Source organism: Ranitomeya imitator, chromosome 5, assembly GCF_032444005.1.
Source record: "Ranitomeya imitator isolate aRanImi1 chromosome 5, aRanImi1.pri, whole genome shotgun sequence".
Taxonomy (NCBI): Eukaryota; Metazoa; Chordata; class Amphibia; order Anura; family Dendrobatidae; genus Ranitomeya; species Ranitomeya imitator.
The window spans coordinates 562433225-562453478 of NC_091286.1; the positions used below are offsets into that span (position 1 = coordinate 562433225).

A 20254-nucleotide genomic window follows, 5' to 3' on the forward strand; every position below is an offset into this window, starting at 1 on the left:
AGAGGATCGCGGGACCTGGAGACGAACTGCGGAACCTTCCTGTTGATTCGAGACGCCGTGAGATCCACATCCGGAGTTCCCCATCGAAGACAAATCTGATGGAAGACCTCCGGATGCAAGGACCATTCCCCTGCCGCGAGACCCTCGCGGCTGAGGAAGTCGGCGGCCCAGTTTTCCACGCCGGGGATATGCACCGCGGATATCACCGGAACCATTGCCTCTGCCCAAAGGAGGATCTTGGATACCTCGGCAAGGGCCAAGGAGCTCCGAGTCCCCCCCTGATGGTTGACATATGCCACAGCCGTGGCGTTGTCCGTCTGGACCCGGACTGGAAGGCCCGAGGATCCTTTCCCAATGGCGGAGGGACAGAAAGATGGCCCGAATTTCGAGGACGTTGATCGGCAGAGAAGACTCCTGCGGCGACCAACGGCCCTGAACCGTCAGGTGGCGAAAAACCGCACCCCAGCCGATCAGGCTGGCGTCCGTTGTCACCACCTGCCAGTGAACCGGAAGGAAGGACCTGCCCTGGGAGATGAGAGGTGACGTCAGCCACCAGTTGAGAGACCGCTTGACCCGAAAGGAGAGTCTGATCGGCCGATCCAGGGAGAAGACCGACCTGTCCCACTGAGACAGAATGGCTTGCTGAAGGGGTCGAGAATGGAATTGTGCGAAGGGAATCGCTTCCAAGGTAGCTACCATCCTCCCCAGAACCTTCATGGCCGATCGGAGGGAGGGAGGCCGAGGACCCTGGAGCAAGCGTATGTCCCGACAAAGGGTGGATCTCTTGTCCTTGGGAAGGAAGACTCTGGACTGATGAGTGTCGAAAAGCATGCCCAGAAAGATGATGCGCTGAGAAGGAATAAGGCAGGACTTTTTCCGGTTGACCAGCCACCCGAAACGGGATAACGTGTCGAGAACAATGGACAGGCTTTCGTGGGCCTGAGCAAAGGACGGAGCCTTGATGAGGATGTCGTCGAGGTATGGAAACAGAACCAAGCCTCTGACTCTTAAGATGGCCATCAGCGCCGCCATGATTTTCGTGAACACCCTTGGCGCGGTTGCGAGGCCGAACGGCAGGGCGACGAACTGAAAATGATCTTGTTGCACTGTGAAGCGCAGGAAACGGTGATGTCCGGGAAATATCGGAACATGTAGGTAGGCGTCCTGGATATCTATAGAGCATAGAAATTCCTGAGCCTCCATGGAAGCAATTACTGAACGAAGGGATTCCATCCTGAAGTGTCTCAGGTGAACCCTCCTGTTCAGCAATTTGAGGTCCAGAATGGGACGAACCTTGCCGTCTTTTTTCGGTACCACAAAGAGGTTCGAGTAGAAGCCTGTGTACCGTTCCTTTTCTGGGACGGGAACGATTACCCCGGATTTGAGCAGAGAAGCGATGGCTGCGAAGAAGCCCGGAACCAGAGCGGGATCTTTTGGAGGACGGGATTGGAAGAAACGATCCCTGGGTCGGGAGGCGAACTCTATTTTGTATCCCGAGGATACAACTTCCCTGACCCATGCATCCTCTACTGCGGAAATCCAGACGTCCCTGAAACGGAGAAGACGGCCCCCCAACTTGGGAGTTGGGCTGGAGTCTTGCCAAGAGTCATGCGGAGGTGGATCTTCCAGTCCTGGGCCTGGACGATCTACCCTGGGAAAAGCGAGGACGCCAGGACGGAGTGGGCCTGAAGGACACCGCCTTCCTCTCTTGACGTGCCTGTGGCCTCTGTTGCTGCTGGGAAAAGGAGTTCGACGCAGCGAAGCGCCGAAAAGGCCGAAAGGAGCGAAACTGCCGTCTAGGAGGAGGGCGACGAGGTTTAGCCTGGGGGAGAAGAGAACTTGCACCCCCGGTGGCGTCCTTAATGATTTGGTCCAGCTGGGAACCAAAGAGACGAGAGCCCTGGAAGGGCAGACTAGTGAGGGACTTTTTGGAGGACAAGTCCGCCTGCCAGGCCTTGAGCCAAACGGTCCGGCGGATGGCAACGGCATTGCTGGAAGCCTGAGCCGCACACGACGCGACATCCAGGGAGGCAGAAACCAGGTATTCACCAGCGTGGGAAATCTGGTTGGCAAGTTCCGCCAATTGCGCGGGAGGTGCCCCGTCAAGGATACCTCGCCGTAGATCCTTGGCCCATTTTGAGATGGATTTTGAAGCCCAGGTGGAAGCAAAGGCTGGGCATAGCGCTGCTGAAGCCGCTTCAAAGGCAGATTTCGCGAAGGATTCTATAACTCTGTCGTTAGAATCCTTCAGAGACGCTCCGCCGGACAGTGGAAGCACCGTGTTGGTGGACAGCCTGGAAACAGGGGGATCCACCGAGGGAGAGACCGTCCAATTGGCGGTAAGTTCTGGTGAAAACGGATATAACACCCCCAAGCGTTTTCCCCTCTGAAAACGTCTGGTTGAATTCTCTCTCTCTCTGGCCAGGATTTCCTCGAATTCAGGATGAGGAGCGAAAAATTTTGAAGGTGGTTTGGCCCGTCTAAACGAAACCGCCTGATCTGCGAGTTCCGTAGCGGGATCCTGAATGCCACAGGTTTGGTTTATAGCCCGAATGAGGTTCTGGACCGTCTCACTCATGGTGGCGATCTGGTTAGGATCCAGCTCCGAAATATCCTCTGAGGGCGCATCAGATAAAGCCTTTGCCTGACTCAGGGGAGGAGGATCGGTGGGACACCAACCGCGGGGGAGGGCCGTGCGGCGAGATGGAACACGAAGAGGACTCAGACCGACGTTCCTGTCTGGACCTTTTGTAGCTTAGCAAGGAGGTCTCGGGCGGCGGTTCCTGCGACCCGCTGGCCACGGCAGGGGTCTGCAGGGGTAACCGATCCAGCGCGGACACCAGGGTTTGAGATACCCGTGTTAAATCGGCCACCGATTGGGACAGAGAGGCGGCCCAGCCTGGGATGGGGGGATCACTCTCGGGCAGAACAGCCGGAGGATCCTGGGCGGTGGGAACAATTGGGTTGCTGCAGGACTGACACAGCGGGGAGGACTGACCTGAGGGAAGTTTGCTGTTACAGGACGAACATGCAAAGTACGTGACTAAGGCAGAAGATGAAGAAGTAGGGGGACGAGAGCGGCCCCCTTTAGAAGACATTTTGAGAGATCCCTGAAGATGCCAGTGGGTTAGGGGACAGTGGGGCAGAGAAGGGTGTCAGTCTGCAGTGCAGCTACTCACGGACCCGGTCCTGGAAGATGTCCCACTTGTCCTCGGCGGAGGACTTCCCTGAGGTGCTGATTCTGCAATGCTGAGCCACAGAAGATGCGAGTGAAGGAGCGTGGCGCGCTGTGTGAGGCACTGCGAGGGCTGCTGCTGCTGCTGAGAGAAGCGGTGCACACCGGCCGAGAGATCCACGAGGAAGGGGGTGGAGCCAGACGCAGAGGCGCCGGTGGGCAGGGCGCAGAATGTCGGGCGGGAAAAAACCCGCCTGCAGGGGCGGAAATGGAGAGGCCGACAAACCGGAAGTAGGCCCCGGCCGAAGCCGGGGTCTAAATTAGGCACCGGCGGCCGAGAAAAGAAGCCGCGGCGCCGAAATAGCGCACCGGAACGATGCGGCGAGAGGAAGGCTGAGCCGCAGGCGCCGCGGCCTGCTAGGCTGCGCCGCTGAAGGGCGCCGCAGAAAACACCCTCCTGCGGCGCCAGAGCGATGCGCCGCAGGGGAATGCGGCGCGAGCGCCTGCAGAGCTGCGCCGCAGAAGGGGCCGCAGATAACAACCCCCTGCGGCGCCAGAACAATGCGCCGCAGCGAGAAGCGGCGCGACCGCCTGCAGGGCTGCTGAGGATGTGTCCCCTCCGGTCTAGGGATCCGGCCACAGGGGATAAGAGCGCGGTGGCCTAAAAGGGGCCCCGTGAGACAGAAGGCCCCTGTCAGAAAGGGAGGAGAAAGAATACCGGCCGTCACTGGAAGATACAGTCAATGACCGGGTAAGAAAACGACAGGGAGCCTCTAACAAGAACCCCCCTAACAAAGATCTGGGATGGGAAGGGAGAGAATACTCACCTAAAAACATCCCACGCCGGTACTAACCTTAAAAGGGGGTGAGACGTCCAGGGGCTAATGGACGTCCTCGTCTCCGCCGACCGACAGGCTTTGGTGGGCGAGTGGGTGGGGGACGGAACCAGGACCGGACTTCTGAGCACGCTTCTGTGCTAGGATCTTGGTCCTGGAGAGGGATCTATGACGATACGGGGTGGCAGTACACGCCGTACTCATAGTCCGTTTTGTGGGACTACAGGTGTGACTGCTCACCCTGTATCCCTCCGGGAAACCTGTAAAGGAAACGACGCACATTGAGGTAGATAAGGGTCTAATGAAAGACCCGTGTCCACCTCCTACTGACACTAAGCTAAACTGAAGAGTATAATGCCAGTCGGTGGGGTGTACACTGCAGAGGAGGAGCTAACTTTTTTATTTGCATAGTGTCAGCCTCCTAGTGGCAGCAGCATACACCCATGGTTCCTGTGTCCCCCAATGAGAGGCGATAAAGAAAAGCGGTCCGTCGGCAGCAAAAAACGTTACATTTAACGTTTTTTGCTCCCAGTGGTCCGCCACAACACGGCGCAACCGTCGCACGACGGTTGCGACGTGTGGCAATGCGTCGCTAATGTTAATCTATGGGGCAAAAACGCATCCTGCAAACAACTTTGCAGGATGCGTTTTTTGCCATAAACGATGCATTGCGACGTTTTGCAAAAAACGCCAGTGTGAAAGTAGCCTTACTCAGTTAAGCCTCAAAAGGAAATACCTATGCTTTAAGAGGCAAGGAATCAGAAAAAAAAATGCTAGAATAAAACATTTTGCTGATGACTTAGAAACCTCTTGTATACACAAAAAAACCATAGTACCTGTATAAGTTCATTGATCCTGTGCAAATCGTCATCTGTGGCCGTTTTTTTTTTAGGAATTAGACCTTCTTGTAGCACAGTTAGGCGATCGAACACATCCTGCTCTAGTTTAGTCTGAAAGCGAAATGTGTGCATTAATGTGCGTGGTCCAACAAAGGGAAAGGAAAAGAATATTACAACTGTTTCCAAACTATGCCATTTACCAATTGGAGAAGCTGGGCAGCACAGAGATGAGTCTTCCAGCCTTGCACACGGCAAGCGATCCCTTTCTGGTTGGCAATCTCCTGTAACGTCAACTTCTTCTCTTCTGCAAAGACGTGCCACATTAACATCAGCTATTGATGAAAACGGTCGCTCTGCTCCTAGAGCGAAGAGCTGAAACTTGTCTGACACAGTACACTGGGAATTTTGAGTCTGGACCTCAATAGGTCAAGAATTTATAGAATATACTGTACATAAGTTCTCTATTTCTGTAATTATGGATGTATACCCACACTACAAATTAAAAGGTGAGGAATTTCCCACTTTGGCGAAATAAAATGTACATTAATTCTGCTCTCTCCAGTTACTTGCCTTTGACCCGTACATCACTATAACGCTGAAAATGATGATAAGCAGCTTTCCACGGATTGCGGTAATGCCGCAGAAGTGTAATTGGGGGTCGAGGTTTAACTGGGACATAACGTACACCTTCTTCATCTGAAAACAAGAAAAGAAATGCCACAAGTGGCTCAGATTAGTTCTGCACGGAAACCTTGTGTTTAACATCACTTTAACCCCTTCACAACATGCGCCGTACTAGTAAAGCACATGTCGTGTCTCCCCCTTTGATGTGGGTTCGGGCGCTGTGCCCACATCAAAGCCGCGACTTATCAGCTGTTTTGTACAGCTGACGTGTGTGCAATAGCGGCGAGTGGAATAGCAAACCACCCACCGCTATTAACTAGTTAAATGTCGCTGTCAAACGCTGACAGCAGCATTTAACTAACGCTTTCGGCCACCAGGCCGGAAATGCACGCATCGCTGACCCCATCATGTGACCGGGGGTCAGCGATGTGTCGGCATGACAACCAGAGGTCTCCTTGAGACCGCTATGGTCGTTGATGCCAGATTGCTGTGAGCGCCACCCTGTAGTCGGCGCTCATAGCAATGCAGGAATTCAGCTACATAGGAGCAATCTGAGCTTCGCTCCTATGTAGCAGAGTCGATCGAGTTGTGCCAGCTTCTAGCCTTCCATGGAGGCTATTGAAGCATGGCAAAAGTAAAAAAAAAAAAAGTTTTAAAAAATAAGAAAAAAATTAAAAAAAAAATATAAAAAGTTTAAATCACCCCCCATTCAAAATAAAAAAATCAAAAAAATCAAAACATACACATTTTTTATCGCTGTGTTCAGAATCGATCGATCAATAAAAAAAAAGAAAAAAAAAAAAGATTAACCTGAAAAAAATTCAAAACGCCAGAATTACGTTTTTTTGGTCGCTGCGACATTGCATTAAAAATGCAATAATGGGCGATCAAAAGAACATATCTGCACCAAAATGGTATCATTAAAAACGTCAGCTCGGCACTCAAAAAATAAACCCTCATCCGACGCGAGATCCTGAAAAATAGAAATGCTACGGGTATAGAAAAATTGCACAATTTTTATTTATTTTTTTTAAGCAAAGTTTGGAAATTTTGTTTTCACAACTTACATAAAAAATAACCTAGACATGTTAGGTGTCTATGAACTCATAATAACCTGGAGAATCAAAATGGCAGGACAGATTTAGCATTTAGTGAACCTAGCAAAAAAGCCAAACAAAAAACAAGTGTGGGATTGCACTTTTGTTTTGCAATTTCACCACACTTGCAATTTTTATTACCATTTTCTAGTACAAGACATGGTAAAACCAATGGTGTCATTCAAACGTACAGCTCATCCCGCAAAAAATAAGCCCTCACATGGCCATATCGACCGGAAAAAAAAAAAGAAAGAAAAAAAAAAAAAAGTTATGGCTCTGAGAAGAAGGGGAGCGAAAAACGAAAGAATGATAAAGGGCTCAGTCATGAAGGGGTTAAAAAGTCCTGTTCACAGTAAAGATACATATAATTTCAATTTGTTTTTGCACACAGAAGTCAGTTCTTGGGAAAATGAATCCTCAGAATATGACCAATCGGCACTTTCGTATGATAAAAATGGCAGACAATACCTATGTACTCCTTGGGTGGGGACTTGCGTTTCTCTGGCCGAGATGTTAGAGGTTTTATGTGACATCTCTCTTCATCTGTACTGTTGGTCTCCATCATATCGCCTTCCTCTGTGGATATAACATGCTGCTGTTTGCGAGGCTTTTTACGAGGTGAAGCTCCTGGTGGTAATTCACCAGCAGGAACAGAGATGTTATTGGCCAACAAAGCTAGTGGGGAAGAGATGGATCCTGAAGTCAGAGGAGGCACTGCTGGGAGAAAACAAAATGGACAATGTGTGTTATACCCACAGTTCAGCCTATTAAATAAATTATACAAAGACTCAAATTAGAAGGATCCTGTGCAAGCAGTCTGATCTATGGACAGCAAGGTATAGAGAAGAAGAAGCTGAGAACAACGATGCATGGGATTGCTCGTAAAAGATTCAAAAGAAGTTGCATTTTATTCAGTGACATCCCGGATGTTTGTATGTAGGAGTCCAGTGGGCGGTCCTACTAGTGATTGACCGCTATCGCTGCACAGTCATGCAGGAAAGTCTGTAGATCACTAGCAGGACCGCCCACTGGATTTACAAACATACAAACGCCAGGGATTTCACTGAATAAAATGCAAGTTTCATTGAAACTTCTCCCACAAAAACTATTTATCAAACTGATCAGCCCCTTCTCCTGTATAACAGCCTGGCCGCAGATCGGATACCATTTTTCAACATAAATACCTTTTAAGATGTAATAATAAAACGCAGGGCCCCCTTCAAGGTAACATGGGCTACTGCTGTCAGGCTCCATGCTGCTTCTGGTACATGAATACTAAATAATACGTCGCACCACTTTATATTAAATCAAATGAAAATATCGGCAGATAATGATCTCCTATGCTGCACTATTAGCATTTAAGCAACTACCAGAGCTGTCTCCATTGAGAGACATTTCTAAACACAATTAAAGCTAAATTTGACATGATTGCATTAAAAATAATAATGGTAAGTCTTATGGCCAATTCTTACTTGTTCACATTAGTTCCAATAGCTTATCACGTAGTGTTGAGCATTCGGGTATCGGCCGATATTCGCTGTATCGGAATTCCGATACAGAGTTCCGATACTTTTGCGATATCGGATACCGGAATCGGAAGCTCCCATAATGCAATGATGCACTATAATGGAGTGTGGGCGGTGCGTGAGCGGAGACTGCGTGTCTGTGCGTGTGTGGGCGGTGCGTGAGCGGAGACTGCGTGTCTGTGCGTGTGTGGGCGGTGCGTGAGCGGAGACTGCGTGTCTGTGCGTGTGTGGGCGGTGCGTGAGCGGAGACTGCGTGTCTGTGCGTGTGTGTGGGCGGTGCGTGAGCGGAGACTGCGTGTCTGTGCGTGTGTGGGCGGTGCGTGGGCGGAGACTGCGGGGCTCTGTGCGTGTGTGGGCGGAGACTGCGGGGCTCTGTGCGTGACCATGGGGGCTCTGTGCGTGACCATGGGGGCTCTGTGCGTGACCATGGGGGCTCTGTGCGTGACCATGGGGGTTCTGTGCGTGACCATGGGGGCTCTGTGCGTGACCATGGGGGCTCTGTGCGTGACCATGGGGGCTCTGTGCGTGACCATGGGGGCTCTGTGCGTGACCATGGGGGCTCTGTGCGTGACCATGGGGGCTCTGTGCGTGACCATGGGGGCTCTGTGCGTGACCATGGGGGCTCTGTGCGTGACCATGGGGGCTCTGTGCGTGACCATGGGGGCTCTGTGCGTGACCATGGGGGCTCTGTGCGTGACCATGGGGGCTCTGTGCGTGACCATGGGGGCTCTGTGCGTGACCATGGGGGCTCTGTGCGGGCCTGCTGGGGCTCTGTGCGGGCCTGCCGGGGCCTTGCTATTGTAAGGTGACATTAAGCCGGGTTAATAACGGAGAGGCGTCAATAAGACGCCTATCCATTATTAATCCAGTAGCAATAAAGGGATAATAAAACACACACACATTAGGAAAAAGGTATTTTAATATTTTTCATTTAACCATACTTACCATACTTCAGCGCCCACAAAAAACGTAAAATAATAAACCGTATACTACCTGTCCGCCGTAGTCCAATTAATAACGAGTGTCCCACGACGATCTCCCCTATAGAACAGTGACATCGGGTGATGTCACTGCTCTATAGGACCTTCAGTGACACACTGACAGGAGACAATGGCTCCTGCAGTGCATCACTAAGGTTACTATAGTTCAAAGTCTCACTTTATAGCAATTGCTGCGTGGTACAATTTCTCACACAGCAATGCCAAAAGTGAGACTAAGGACTTTTTTTTTTTTTTTACAGCGGTGGAGGAATACAGTGCGGAAGGATACCTTCCTCCCGTCATTGTGTTCTTGGAGCCCCTAGACAGTGGTCGCATCAGCTGATGCTGCCGTTCTCCACGGGAGATCGTCGTGGGACACTCGTGGATTTCTGCGGACAGGGAGTATATTGGTTGTTTGTTATTTTAATATTTTTTACAGATGACACTGGCTTGGGGGAACCAAAGTGACAAGTGATGGTGAGTATGTACTCTATGTTATATGTACTGTATGTATGTATTGTATGTAGTATGTATGTAGTATTTTTTTTTTTTTTTACATTCAACAAATTAGCCGGATGATGGGACTACTACTGTCCCATCATTGGCTAATGTGTCAATCACTCTCACTGTAGCAGGCATCGTCCGATGGGACTGCACACACGCACAGAGCGCCGGCAGGCCCGCACAGAGCGCCGGCAGGCCCGCACAGAGCGCCGGCAGGCCCGCACAGAGCGCCGGCAGGCCCGCACAGAGCGCCGGCAGGCCCGCACAGAGCGCCGGCAGGCCCGCACAGAGCGCCGGCAGGCCCGCACAGAGCGCCGGCAGGCCCGCACAGAGCGCCGGCAGGCCCGCACAGAGCGCCGGCAGGCCCGCACAGAGCGCCGGCAGGCCCGCACAGAGCGCCGGCAGGCCCGCACAGAGCGCCGGCAGGCCCGCACAGAGCGCCGGCAGGCCCGCACAGAGCGCCGGCAGGCCCGCACAGAGCGCCGGCAGGCCCGCACAGAGCGCCGGCAGGCCCGCACAGAGCGCCGGCAGGCCCGCACAGAGCGCCGGCAGGCCCGCACAGAGCGCCGGCAGGCCCGCACAGAGCGCCGGCAGGCCCGCACAGAGCGCCGGCAGGCCCGCACAGAGCGCCGGCAGGCCCGCACAGAGCGCCGGCAGGCCCGCACAGAGCGCCGGCAGGCCCGCACAGAGCGCCGGCAGGCCCGCACAGAGCGCCGGCAGCCCCGCACAGACCCCCGGCAGCCCCGCACAGACCCCCGGCAGGCCCGCACAGACCCCCGGCAGGCCCGCACAGACCCCCTGCAGGCCCGCACAGACCCCCGGCAGGCCCGCACAGAGCGCCGGCAGGCCCGCACAGAGCGCCGGCAGGCCCGCACAGAGCGCCGGCAGGCCCGCACAGAGCGCCGGCAGGCCCGCACAGAGCGCCGGCAGGCCCGCACAGAGCGCCGGCAGGCCCGCACAGAGCGCCGGCAGGCCCGCACAGAGCGCCGGCAGGCCCGCACAGAGCGCCGGCAGGCCCGCACAGAGCGCCGGCAGGCCCGCACAGAGCGCCGGCAGGCCCGCACAGAGCGCCGGCAGGCCCGCACAGAGCGCCGGCAGGCCCGCACAGAGCGCCGGCAGGCCCGCACAGAGCGCCGGCAGCCCCGCACAGACCCCCGGCAGCCCCGCACAGACCCCCCGGCAGCCCCGCACAGACCCCCGGCAGCCCCGCACAGACCCCCGGCAGCCCCGCACAGACCCCCGGCAGCCCCGCACAGACCCCCGGCAGCCCCGCACAGACCCCCGGCAGCCCCGCACAGACCCCCGGCAGCCCCGTACAGACCCCCGGCAGCCCCGTACAGACTCCCGGCAGCTCCGTACAGACTCCCGGCAGCTCCGTACAGACCCCCGGCAGCCCCGTACAGACCCCCGGCAGCCCGCACAGAGCCCCGTAAAGATCACTGGCAGGCCCGCACAGACCCCGCCCGCACACACAGACACGCACAGTGTCCGCCCACGCACCACCCACACACTCTTCCCCCCTCCAGAACAGGATGTAGAAGGACAGAAAGGGCTTATTTACATTCCGATATTTGTGTCCCATTGACTTGCATTGGCATCGGGTATCAGTATCGGCGATATCCAATATTTTTTGGAAATCGGCCGATCCAATCAGATACCGATACTTCTGGATATTGGAAGGTATCGCTCAACACTACTTATCAGGGAAGGTAGTAAAAACAAGACTGTATACCTGACATTGGCCTGGCTGTGTCCATTGGCTCGGCTTCTTCCTTCACTTTGGCTTCAGAGGGGACAGCGGCTCCAGAAGGTGCACTGCTCATAAGAGGTGGAGGCGCTGGTAAGGTGGGAACGGCAGCTGGGGGGACGTGAATGCTACTGGGGAGCGGTCCAGGCACAGGCTGAGACGGAGGGCTGGGGACGGCAGCTGTGGGGTGATGAGAGGAAGGGAGAGATGCAGCTGCACTGGGCTGCTCGCCACCTGTGCCCGGATCACCAGTCACTCCTGGTACCACAGAGATGTGAAGTTCAGCTTTAGGTTTCGCACTACATTGTAAGAAAAAAAAAAAAGTAATACATCTATATCTATAGTACATAAAATACACACATAGAAACTCTAGGAGCATAAAACATAAGACATAATATTGATAACAGATACAAGGTTAATGGAGCCTGTAATGTATCAAACTTCCTCTGACAACCAGTTGCTGTTCTTGCAAATCAGAGGCTGGGTCTTACCTGGACATGTGAAAAGGTGGAACCAAAGCTTAAACCATTTAAAGAAAAATAGAATTATTCTTACCGTTAATTCGGTTTCTAGTAACCCACCACGACAGCACACCTGGAGGATGTTACCCCTTTCCTAATAGGGACAGGAAATGACAAGAGGTTAAATAACCCCTCCCTCATCCTCCCCTCAGTGTTATTATAAAGGACCACAGGAGAATGAATGCTTCAAATTATATTTATTCTTTTCAGAACGTATATTAAGCAAAGGGAGGGATTACTCCTGCTGTCGTGGTGGGTTACTAGAAACCGAATTAACGGTAAGAATAATTCTATTTTCTCTAGTAACCCCCCACGACAGCACACCTGGAGCAGTACCTAAGAATAATTTTTAGGGAGGGACTACAGCACTAAGGACTTTTTCTCCGAAGGCCAAGTCTTCTTTTGACATCAGGTCAAGCCTGTAATGTTTGGAGAACGTATGGACCGAGGACCATGTAGCCGCTCTGCATATTTGCTCGATGGAAGCACTGGCTTTCTCGGCCCAGGAGACAGCTGTTGCTCTAGTAGAATGGGCTGTAAGCTTTCCTGGTGGTGGAAGGCCTTGAATTTGATAAGCCTCCAGGATTGCTCTTTTGATCCAATTTGCAATTGTGGATCTGGAAGTCTTCTTCCCCTTATTCTGGCCGAGAAGATGAATAAACAGATTTTGATCTTTTCTAATCTTTTCTGATGCATGAAGATAATAGAGTATCATTCTTCAAACATCCAAAGTATGGAAATGTTCCTCTTCCTCATTCTTTGGTTCTTGATAGAATGATGGAAGAATTATCTCCTGCGATTTGTGGAAATCGGAGACGACCTTTGGGAGAAAGGATGGGTCTAATCGTAGGATAAGCCTGTCCTGAAGAATCTTCATGTAGGGCTCGTTGATTGACAGGGCTTGTAGTTCACCCACTCTTCTGGCTGTTGTTATAGCTACCAGGAAGGTGGTTTTCCAAGCGAGTTTATCCATGGTTATGGAAGATAAGGGTTTAAATGGTGGCAGTGTAAGTCCTTTCAGGACTATATTCAGGTCCCAGGATGGAACTATATTTATGGGTCTTGGAGATATGCGGGATGCCGCCGTCATGAATCTTCTTACCCATCTATGGTTGGCTAAAGACTGGTCAAAATAAGAGCTCAAGGCTGCCACTTGTACCTTGAGGGTGCTGGGTCTGAGACCCTTCTCCAGCCCATCTTGTAGAAAATCCAGGATCTTGGCTAGGTTTGGTTTATCTGGGTTAGGTTGCTCAGGAGCACACCACGTGATGAACGTCTTCCAGATCTTTTGGTAAATAGAATTAGTTACCGTTTTGCGACTTTTTTGTAATGTTTCAATTACTCTCTTTGATAGTCCTCTAGTTCTCAGAATTGAGAATTCAGAAGCCAGGCATTTAGGTGTAGCCTCTCGGGATCTGGATGCAGTATTGGCCCCTGGTAGAGAAGGTCTTTGACCGGTGGAAGTGCTATTGGCCCATCTATCTTTAGACTGATGAGGGCCCCAAACCAACCTCTTTTGGGCCAAAGTGGAGCCACTAGGATCACCTTGAGTTTTTCTGCCCTTATTTTCTGCAGGACTTTTGGTAGGATCGGCAATGGCGGGAACGCGTATGCTAGCGAGAATGTCCATGGCTGGACCAATGCGTCCACAGCAAACCCCGGATTCATCGGATCTAGCGAGAAGAACTGGTCTACCTTTGCGTTCTGACTGTTCGCGAACAAGTCCACTTCTGGCTGTCCCCATCTTTTGACTAGTATCTGAAAGACTTCTGGGTTTAGGCTCCATTCTCCTGGATGGACCTCTGTTCTGCTCAGGAAGTCGGCTTGTACGTTTATCTCCCCTTTTATGTGTAGGGCGGATATGGAAAGAACATGTTCTTCGGCCCACGAAAATATTCTTGCTGATATTCTTTTTAGATCCTCGTGTCTTGTACTTCCCTGGTGGCGAAGGTGGGCAACTGTTGTCATGTTGTCTGAGTATATTTTTAAGTGGGAATTTTGTACAAGAGTTACCGCCGCTTTGAGAACTACTTCTACTGCTTTTAGCTCTTTGAAATTCGAGGATTGTTGTGCTATTTCGGCTGACCAGAATCCCTGGAATATGTGCTGGTCTACCGTAGCTCCCCAATCTTTTCCACTGGCATCTACTGTTATGGTCACTGCTGGGACCTGCAACCAGGGAACTCCTCTCATTAAGTTCTCTTTTTGTAGCCACCATGTTAATGAGGACTTTACATGCGGTGGTATCCGGATCTTTTTGTCTAGAGAACCTGGGGATCCGTCCCAGCTTGACAGAATATGAGTCTGAAGTATCCTGGTGTGGGCTTGAGCCCATGCCACCATCTGGATGCAAGATGTCATGGTACCTAGAACCGACATGGCCCATCTTAGAGATACTCTCTTCTTGTCCCGCAATGTTCTTATCCTTGATGTAAGCAGGGACCGTTTTTGTTCGGGCAAGAAAGAGGTTTGTCTGTGGGAGTCTAATAAGACCCCTAAAAAGATCTTTGTTGTGGACGGAACCATATCCGATTATTTGGGGTTTATCACCCAACCCAGAGATGACAGGATCTGGACTGTTTGAAGATGTTCCTGTAGAATTGGAACCGTGGGAGCCACTACCAAGAGGTCATCGAGGTATGGGATTATGCATATCCGTCGACTTCTGATGTACGCCATCACCTCGGACATGACCTTTGTAAAGATCCTTGGAGCTGATGATAGTCCGAATGGGAGGACATTGAACTGGAAGTGGTCTATAACTTCTCCTCTGGTGACTGCAAACCTTAGAAATTTCCGATAGGTTGGATGGACTGGGACGTGATAATATGCGTCCTGTAAGTCGATGGTTGCCATGACGAAGTCTTGCCCTATTAAGGGTACTGTCGATCTGACGGACTCCATTCTGAATCTTCTGTAGGTTACATATTGATTCAGCGGTTTCAGATTAATTATCATCCGATGGGTTCCGTTTGGTTTCCTTATCAGAAATAGGCTGGAATAATGGTCCTTGTTTCTTTCGTCTTTTGGGACTGTGGAGATCACATTGTTGATTAAGAGATCTTCTATCCCAGTTATCAGGGTGGACTGTAGCTTCGGTGTTGATAACGTTGTAGTTTTCATTCTTTTTTGGGGATATGATGTAAACTCTATTTTCATCCCCTCTTTGACCAATCTTAAGGTCCACTGATCCACACCGATCTCTTGCCAGACTGGGAGGAAGTTCGAAATCCGACCCCCCACTATGACGGCGTCATTGCTTTCTCTGGTTTTGGGGTTGTGAAAGAAAAAGATTCCTGTCTTTCCCTCCTTTCGGATAGCTCCAGCGACCTGTTTTACCCTTTCCTCTGTATTGAGGAGTATGCTCCTGCTGAGCGCGGAAGGGTCTTTTCCTAGGGTTTCTAGGTTCTGGTAAGGTCTTTTTCTTGTCTGAAGCCTTCTCCAAAAGGTCATCCAAGGCTGGTCCAAACATATACTTTCCTTTAAAAGGAATAGAACACAGCCTCATCTTGGAAGTCATATCCCCAGACCAGGATCTTAGCCAGAGTGCACGCCTTACCGAGTTTGACAGTGCGGATGATCTCGCCGTCACTCTCACGGATTCTGCAGAAGCATCTGCTAAAAAGCCTGTTGCTTTCTGGAAGATAGGCAAGGAGGCCAGAATATCTTCTCTCGGAGTACCTGAGGACAAGTGCTCCTCTAGCTGCCCCAGCCAGCGATGCATCGATCTAGCCACGCAAGTGGATACTGAATTGATGTTCAGTAAAGATGCTGACGTTTCACACGACTTCCTTAGTAGTCCGTCCATCTTACGTTCCAGAGGGTCTCTCAGTTGGGAGGCATCCTCGAATGGTAGCGTGGTCTTTTTGGCTACTCTGGCAATCTGGACGTCCACTTTTGGGACTTCTGACCAGCATGACGCTGTCTCGGCATCCACAGGAAATCTGTCTTTAATTTCCGCTGGAGTAGTCAGCTTCTTTTCTGGGTATTCCCACTCGTCCAGAACTAAATCTCGGATGTTTTGGTGAATAGGAAACACCTGACGCTTCCTAGAACGAAGTCCTCCAAACATCTCTTCTTGCACTGACTGGGCCGTCTTCTCTTCCTCAACCTCCATAGTTTTCCTTACAGCCGTAAGGAGTTCTTCTATATCAGATGAAGAGAAGTAGTATCTCTCTTGCTGGACAGTTTCAGAGTCCAGGGATAATTCACCCTCCTCTGGGGGTTCGTCCGACGTCTCTCCCTGAGAGTCCTCCTGCTCTTCCTCCTGTGGATTAAGTTTCCTTTTCTTAGCCTCAGGAGGGGCACTAGGAGATGGTGTAGGCTGGGAAAGAGTGGCCAGAGATGTTTTAATCTCCTGCTGGATTAAGGTTTTAATCTCCTCTATCAGGGATGGCCGTTCCTCGCTGATAATTTTGTCTGTGCATTCTTTGCACAATGATTTCTTGTATGAAGAGGACAGCTTCTTCATACAAACTGCGCATTTGAGGGTAGTTTTTGTTTTGCTTCCTGATGTGGGTTCCTTGTCCCCCTAAAAAGAAAGGGGAGAAGGAATCATAAGACTACAACCCACATCAGGGAATGGACAGCCGGGGCCAGACTACTCACTGGGGCCGGGATGGTGCTGTGTTCTGCAGGTGCAGAGCGCGAGGAAGCAGACATCTCCATAGTCTTCACCACACAGTGGTCCTACCTGCGATGTCTTCCTGTCCAGGGCCTGAATATATAGGCGACCGGACGCAGCACCTGCCCTCCTGGATGAGGACCTCCTCCTCCGGTGTCCGGAAGTACGTGGGGGGAGAACGCCGACGTCTTCCATGCTATCTCCTAGCGTTCCTGGCTGGAACGCACGAGGAACTTCCTGATTCAGAGAAGCCGGCCGGCGTCTGACGTCATATCCGGCCGCCGGCTTCAGACCGGAAGTACCCACACACGCGCGCGCGGTGCGGAGGAGGAGAAGGGCTGGAGAGCTCCGAGAGGCCTCCAGCCGAAGAACGCCCCAGACCTTACCCGCAGGCGCGGAATGGCGGCGGTGAAGAGTCCCGAGTCGGAGGAGACGGGAGCAGCGACAGGGAATGGACGTAAGTCTGATCCCAGCTGCCCGGCCAGATTATCTGTATTCCCCCCCCGGTGACCGCTGCCGGCACAGTGCACCTGGGATGACCTCTTCATCCCTAGTAGGGACAGGAAAGAACACTGAGGGGAGGATGAGGGAGGGGTTATTTAACCTCTTGTCATTTCCTGTCCCTATTAGGAAAGGGGTAACATCATTCAGGTGTGCTGTCGTGGGGGGTTACTAGAGAAATATATGTTCTGACTGAAGCCATTCTACAAAGCACTGACACATTATTAACCCCTTCATGACCCAGCCTATTTTGACCTTAAAGACCTTGCCGATTTTTGCAATTCTGACCAGTGTCCCTTTATGAGGTAATAACTCAGGAACGCTTCAACGGATCCTAGCGGTTCTGAGATTGTTTTTTCGTGACATATTGGGCTTCATGTTAGTGGTAAATTTAGGTCAATAAATTCTGCATTTATTTGTGATAAAAACGGAAATTTGGCGAAAATTTTGAAAATTTCGCAATTTTCACATTTTGAATTTTTATTCTGTTAAACCAGAGAGATATGTGACACAAAATAGTTAATAAATAACATTTCCCACATGTTTACTTTACATCAGCACAATTTTGGAAACAAAATTTTTTTTTGTTAGGAAGTTGTAAGGGTTAAAATTTGACCAGCGATTTGTCATTTTTAAAACGAAATTTACAAAACCATTTTTTTTAGGGACCACCTCACATTTGAAGTCAGTTTGAGGGGTCTATATGGCTGAAAATACCCAAAAGTGACACCATTCTAAAAACTGCACCCCTCAAGGTACTCAAAACCACATTCAAGAAGTTTATTAACCCTTCAGGTGCTTCACAGCAGCAGAAGCAACATGGAGGGAAAAAATGAACATTTAACTTTTTAGTCACAAAAATTATCTTTTAGCAACAATTTTTTTATTTTCCCAATGGTAAAAGGAGAAACTGAACCACGAAAGTTGTTGTCCAATTTGTCCTGAGTACGCTGATACCTCATATGTGGGGGTAAACCACTGTTTGGGCACACGGCAGGGCATGGAAGGGAAGGACCGCCATTTGACTTTTTGAATCAAAAATTGGCTCCACTCTTTAGCGGACACCATGTCACGTTTGGAGAGCCCCCGTGTGCCTAAAAATTGGAGCTCCCCCACAAGTGACCCCATTTTGGAAACTAGACGCCCCAAGGAACTTATCTAGATGCATAGTGAGCACTTTGATCCCCCAGGTGCTTCACAAATTGATCCGTAAAAATGAAAAAGTACTTTTTTTTCACAAAAAAATTCTTTTAGCCTCAATTTTTTCATTTTCACATGGGCAACAGGATAAAATGGATCCTAAAATGTGTTGGGCAATTTCTCCTGAGTACACCGATACCTCACATGTGGGGGTAAACCACTGTTTGGGCACATGGTAAGGCTCGGAAGGGAAGGAGCGCCATTTGACTTTTTGAATGAAACATTATTTCCATCGTTAGCGGACACCATGTCGCGTTTGGATAGCTCCTGTGTGCCTAAACATTGGCGCTCCCCCACAAGTGACCCCATTTTGGAAACTAGACCCCCCAAGGAACTTATTTAGATGCCTAGTGAGCACTTTAAACCCCCAGGTGCTTCACAGAAGTTTATAACGCAGAGCCATGAAAATAAAAAATAATTTTTCTTTCCTCAAAAATGATTTTTTAGCCTGGAATTTCCTATTTTGCCAAGGATAATAGGAGAAATTGGACCTCAAATATTGTTGTCCAGTTTGTCCTGAGTAGGCTGATACCCCATATGTGGGGGTAAACCACTGTTTGGGCGCACGGCAGGGCTCGGAAGGGTTGGCACGCCATTTGGCTTTTTAAATGGAAAATTAGCTCCAATTAGCGGACACCATGTCACGTTTGGAGAGCCCCTGTGTGCCTAAACATTGGAGATCCCCCAGAAATGACCCCATTTTGGAAACTAGACCCCCAAAGGAACTAATCTAGATGTGTGGTGAGGACTTTGAACCCCCAAGTGCTTCACAGAAGTTTATAACGCAGAGCCATGAAAATAAAAAAAAAAAATTATTTTCTCAAAAATGATCTTTTAGCCTGCAATTTTTTATTTTCCCAAGGGTAACAGGAGAAATTTGACCCCAAAAGTTGTTGTCCAGTTTCTCCTGAGTACGCTGATACCCCATATGTGGGGGTAAATCACTGTTTGGGCACATGCCGGGGATCGGAAGTGAAGTAGTGACGTTTTGAAATGCAAACTTTGATGGAATGCTCTGTGGGCGTCACGTTGCGTTTGCAGAGCCCCTGATGTGGCTTAACAGTAGAAACCCCCCACAAGTGACCCCATTTTGGAAACTAGACCCCCAAAGGAACTTATCTAGATGTGTGGTGAGCACTTTGAACCCCCAAGTGCTTCATAGAAGTTTATAATGCAGAGCCGTGAAAATAATAAATACGTTTTCTTTCCTCAAAAATAATTATTTAGCCCAGAATTTTTTATTTTCCCAAGGGTAACAGGAGAAATTGGACCCCAAAAGTTGTTGTCCAGTTTCTCCTGAGTACGCTGATACCCCATGTGTGGGGGTAAACCACTGTTTGGGCACACGTCGGGGCTCAGAAGGGAAGTAGTGACTTTTGAAATGCAGACTTTGATGGAATGGTCTGCGGGCGTCACATTGCGTTTGCAGAGCCCCTGGTGTGCCTAAACAGTAGAAACCCCCCACAAGTGACCCCATTTTAGAAACTAGACCCCCCCCCAGGAACTTATCTAGATATGTGGTGAGCACTTTGAACCCCCAAGTGCTTCACAGACGTTTACAACGCAGAGCCGTGAAAATAAAAAATCATTTTTCTTTCCTCAAAAATTTTGTTTTAGCAAGCATTTTTTTAGATTCACAAGGGTAACAGGAGAAATTGGACCCCAGTAATTGTTGCGCAGTTTATCCTGAGTATGCTGGTACCCCATATGTGGGGGTAAACCACTGTTTGGGCACACGTCAGGGCTCGGAAGTGAGGGAGCACCATTTGACTTTTTGAATACGAGATTGGCTGGAATCAATGGTGGCGCCATGTTGCGTTTGGAGACCCCTGATGTGCCTAAACAGTGGAAACCCCTCAATTCTACCTCCAACACTAACCCCCCCACACCCCTAACCCTAATCCCAACTGTAGCCATAACCCTAATCACAACCCTAATCACAACCCTAATTCCAACCCTAAGGCTATGTGCCCACGTTGCGGATTTGTGTGAGATATTTCCGCACCATTTTTGAAAAATCCGCGGGTAAAAGGCACTGCGTTTTACCTGCGGATTTTCCGCGGATTTCCAGTGTTTTTTG

At 50.4% G+C, this 20254-nt stretch overlaps 1 protein-coding gene across 8 annotated transcripts in view; it reads right to left on the reverse strand.

Moving 5' to 3' along the window:
• Positions 1–20254, reverse strand: part of SAP130 (Sin3A associated protein 130) — a 109665-nt gene that overhangs the window by 16073 nt on the left and 73338 nt on the right. For 4 of the 8 annotated variants that reach the window (XM_069727686.1, XM_069727683.1, XM_069727689.1 and 1 more), the window contains 5 exons: positions 11314–11627; positions 7040–7285; positions 5421–5546; positions 5051–5154; positions 4848–4961 (listed from right to left, as the gene is read on the reverse strand). In XM_069727686.1, the coding sequence (XP_069583787.1) occupies positions 4848–4961; positions 5051–5154; positions 5421–5546; positions 7040–7285; positions 11314–11627 (904 nt within the window). Of the gene's footprint in view, positions 1–4847; positions 4962–5050; positions 5155–5420; positions 5547–7039; positions 7289–11313; positions 11628–20254 lie in introns of all 8 variants that reach the window. The other 4 variants (XM_069727685.1, XM_069727684.1, XM_069727682.1 and 1 more) reach the window with 1 other exon arrangement.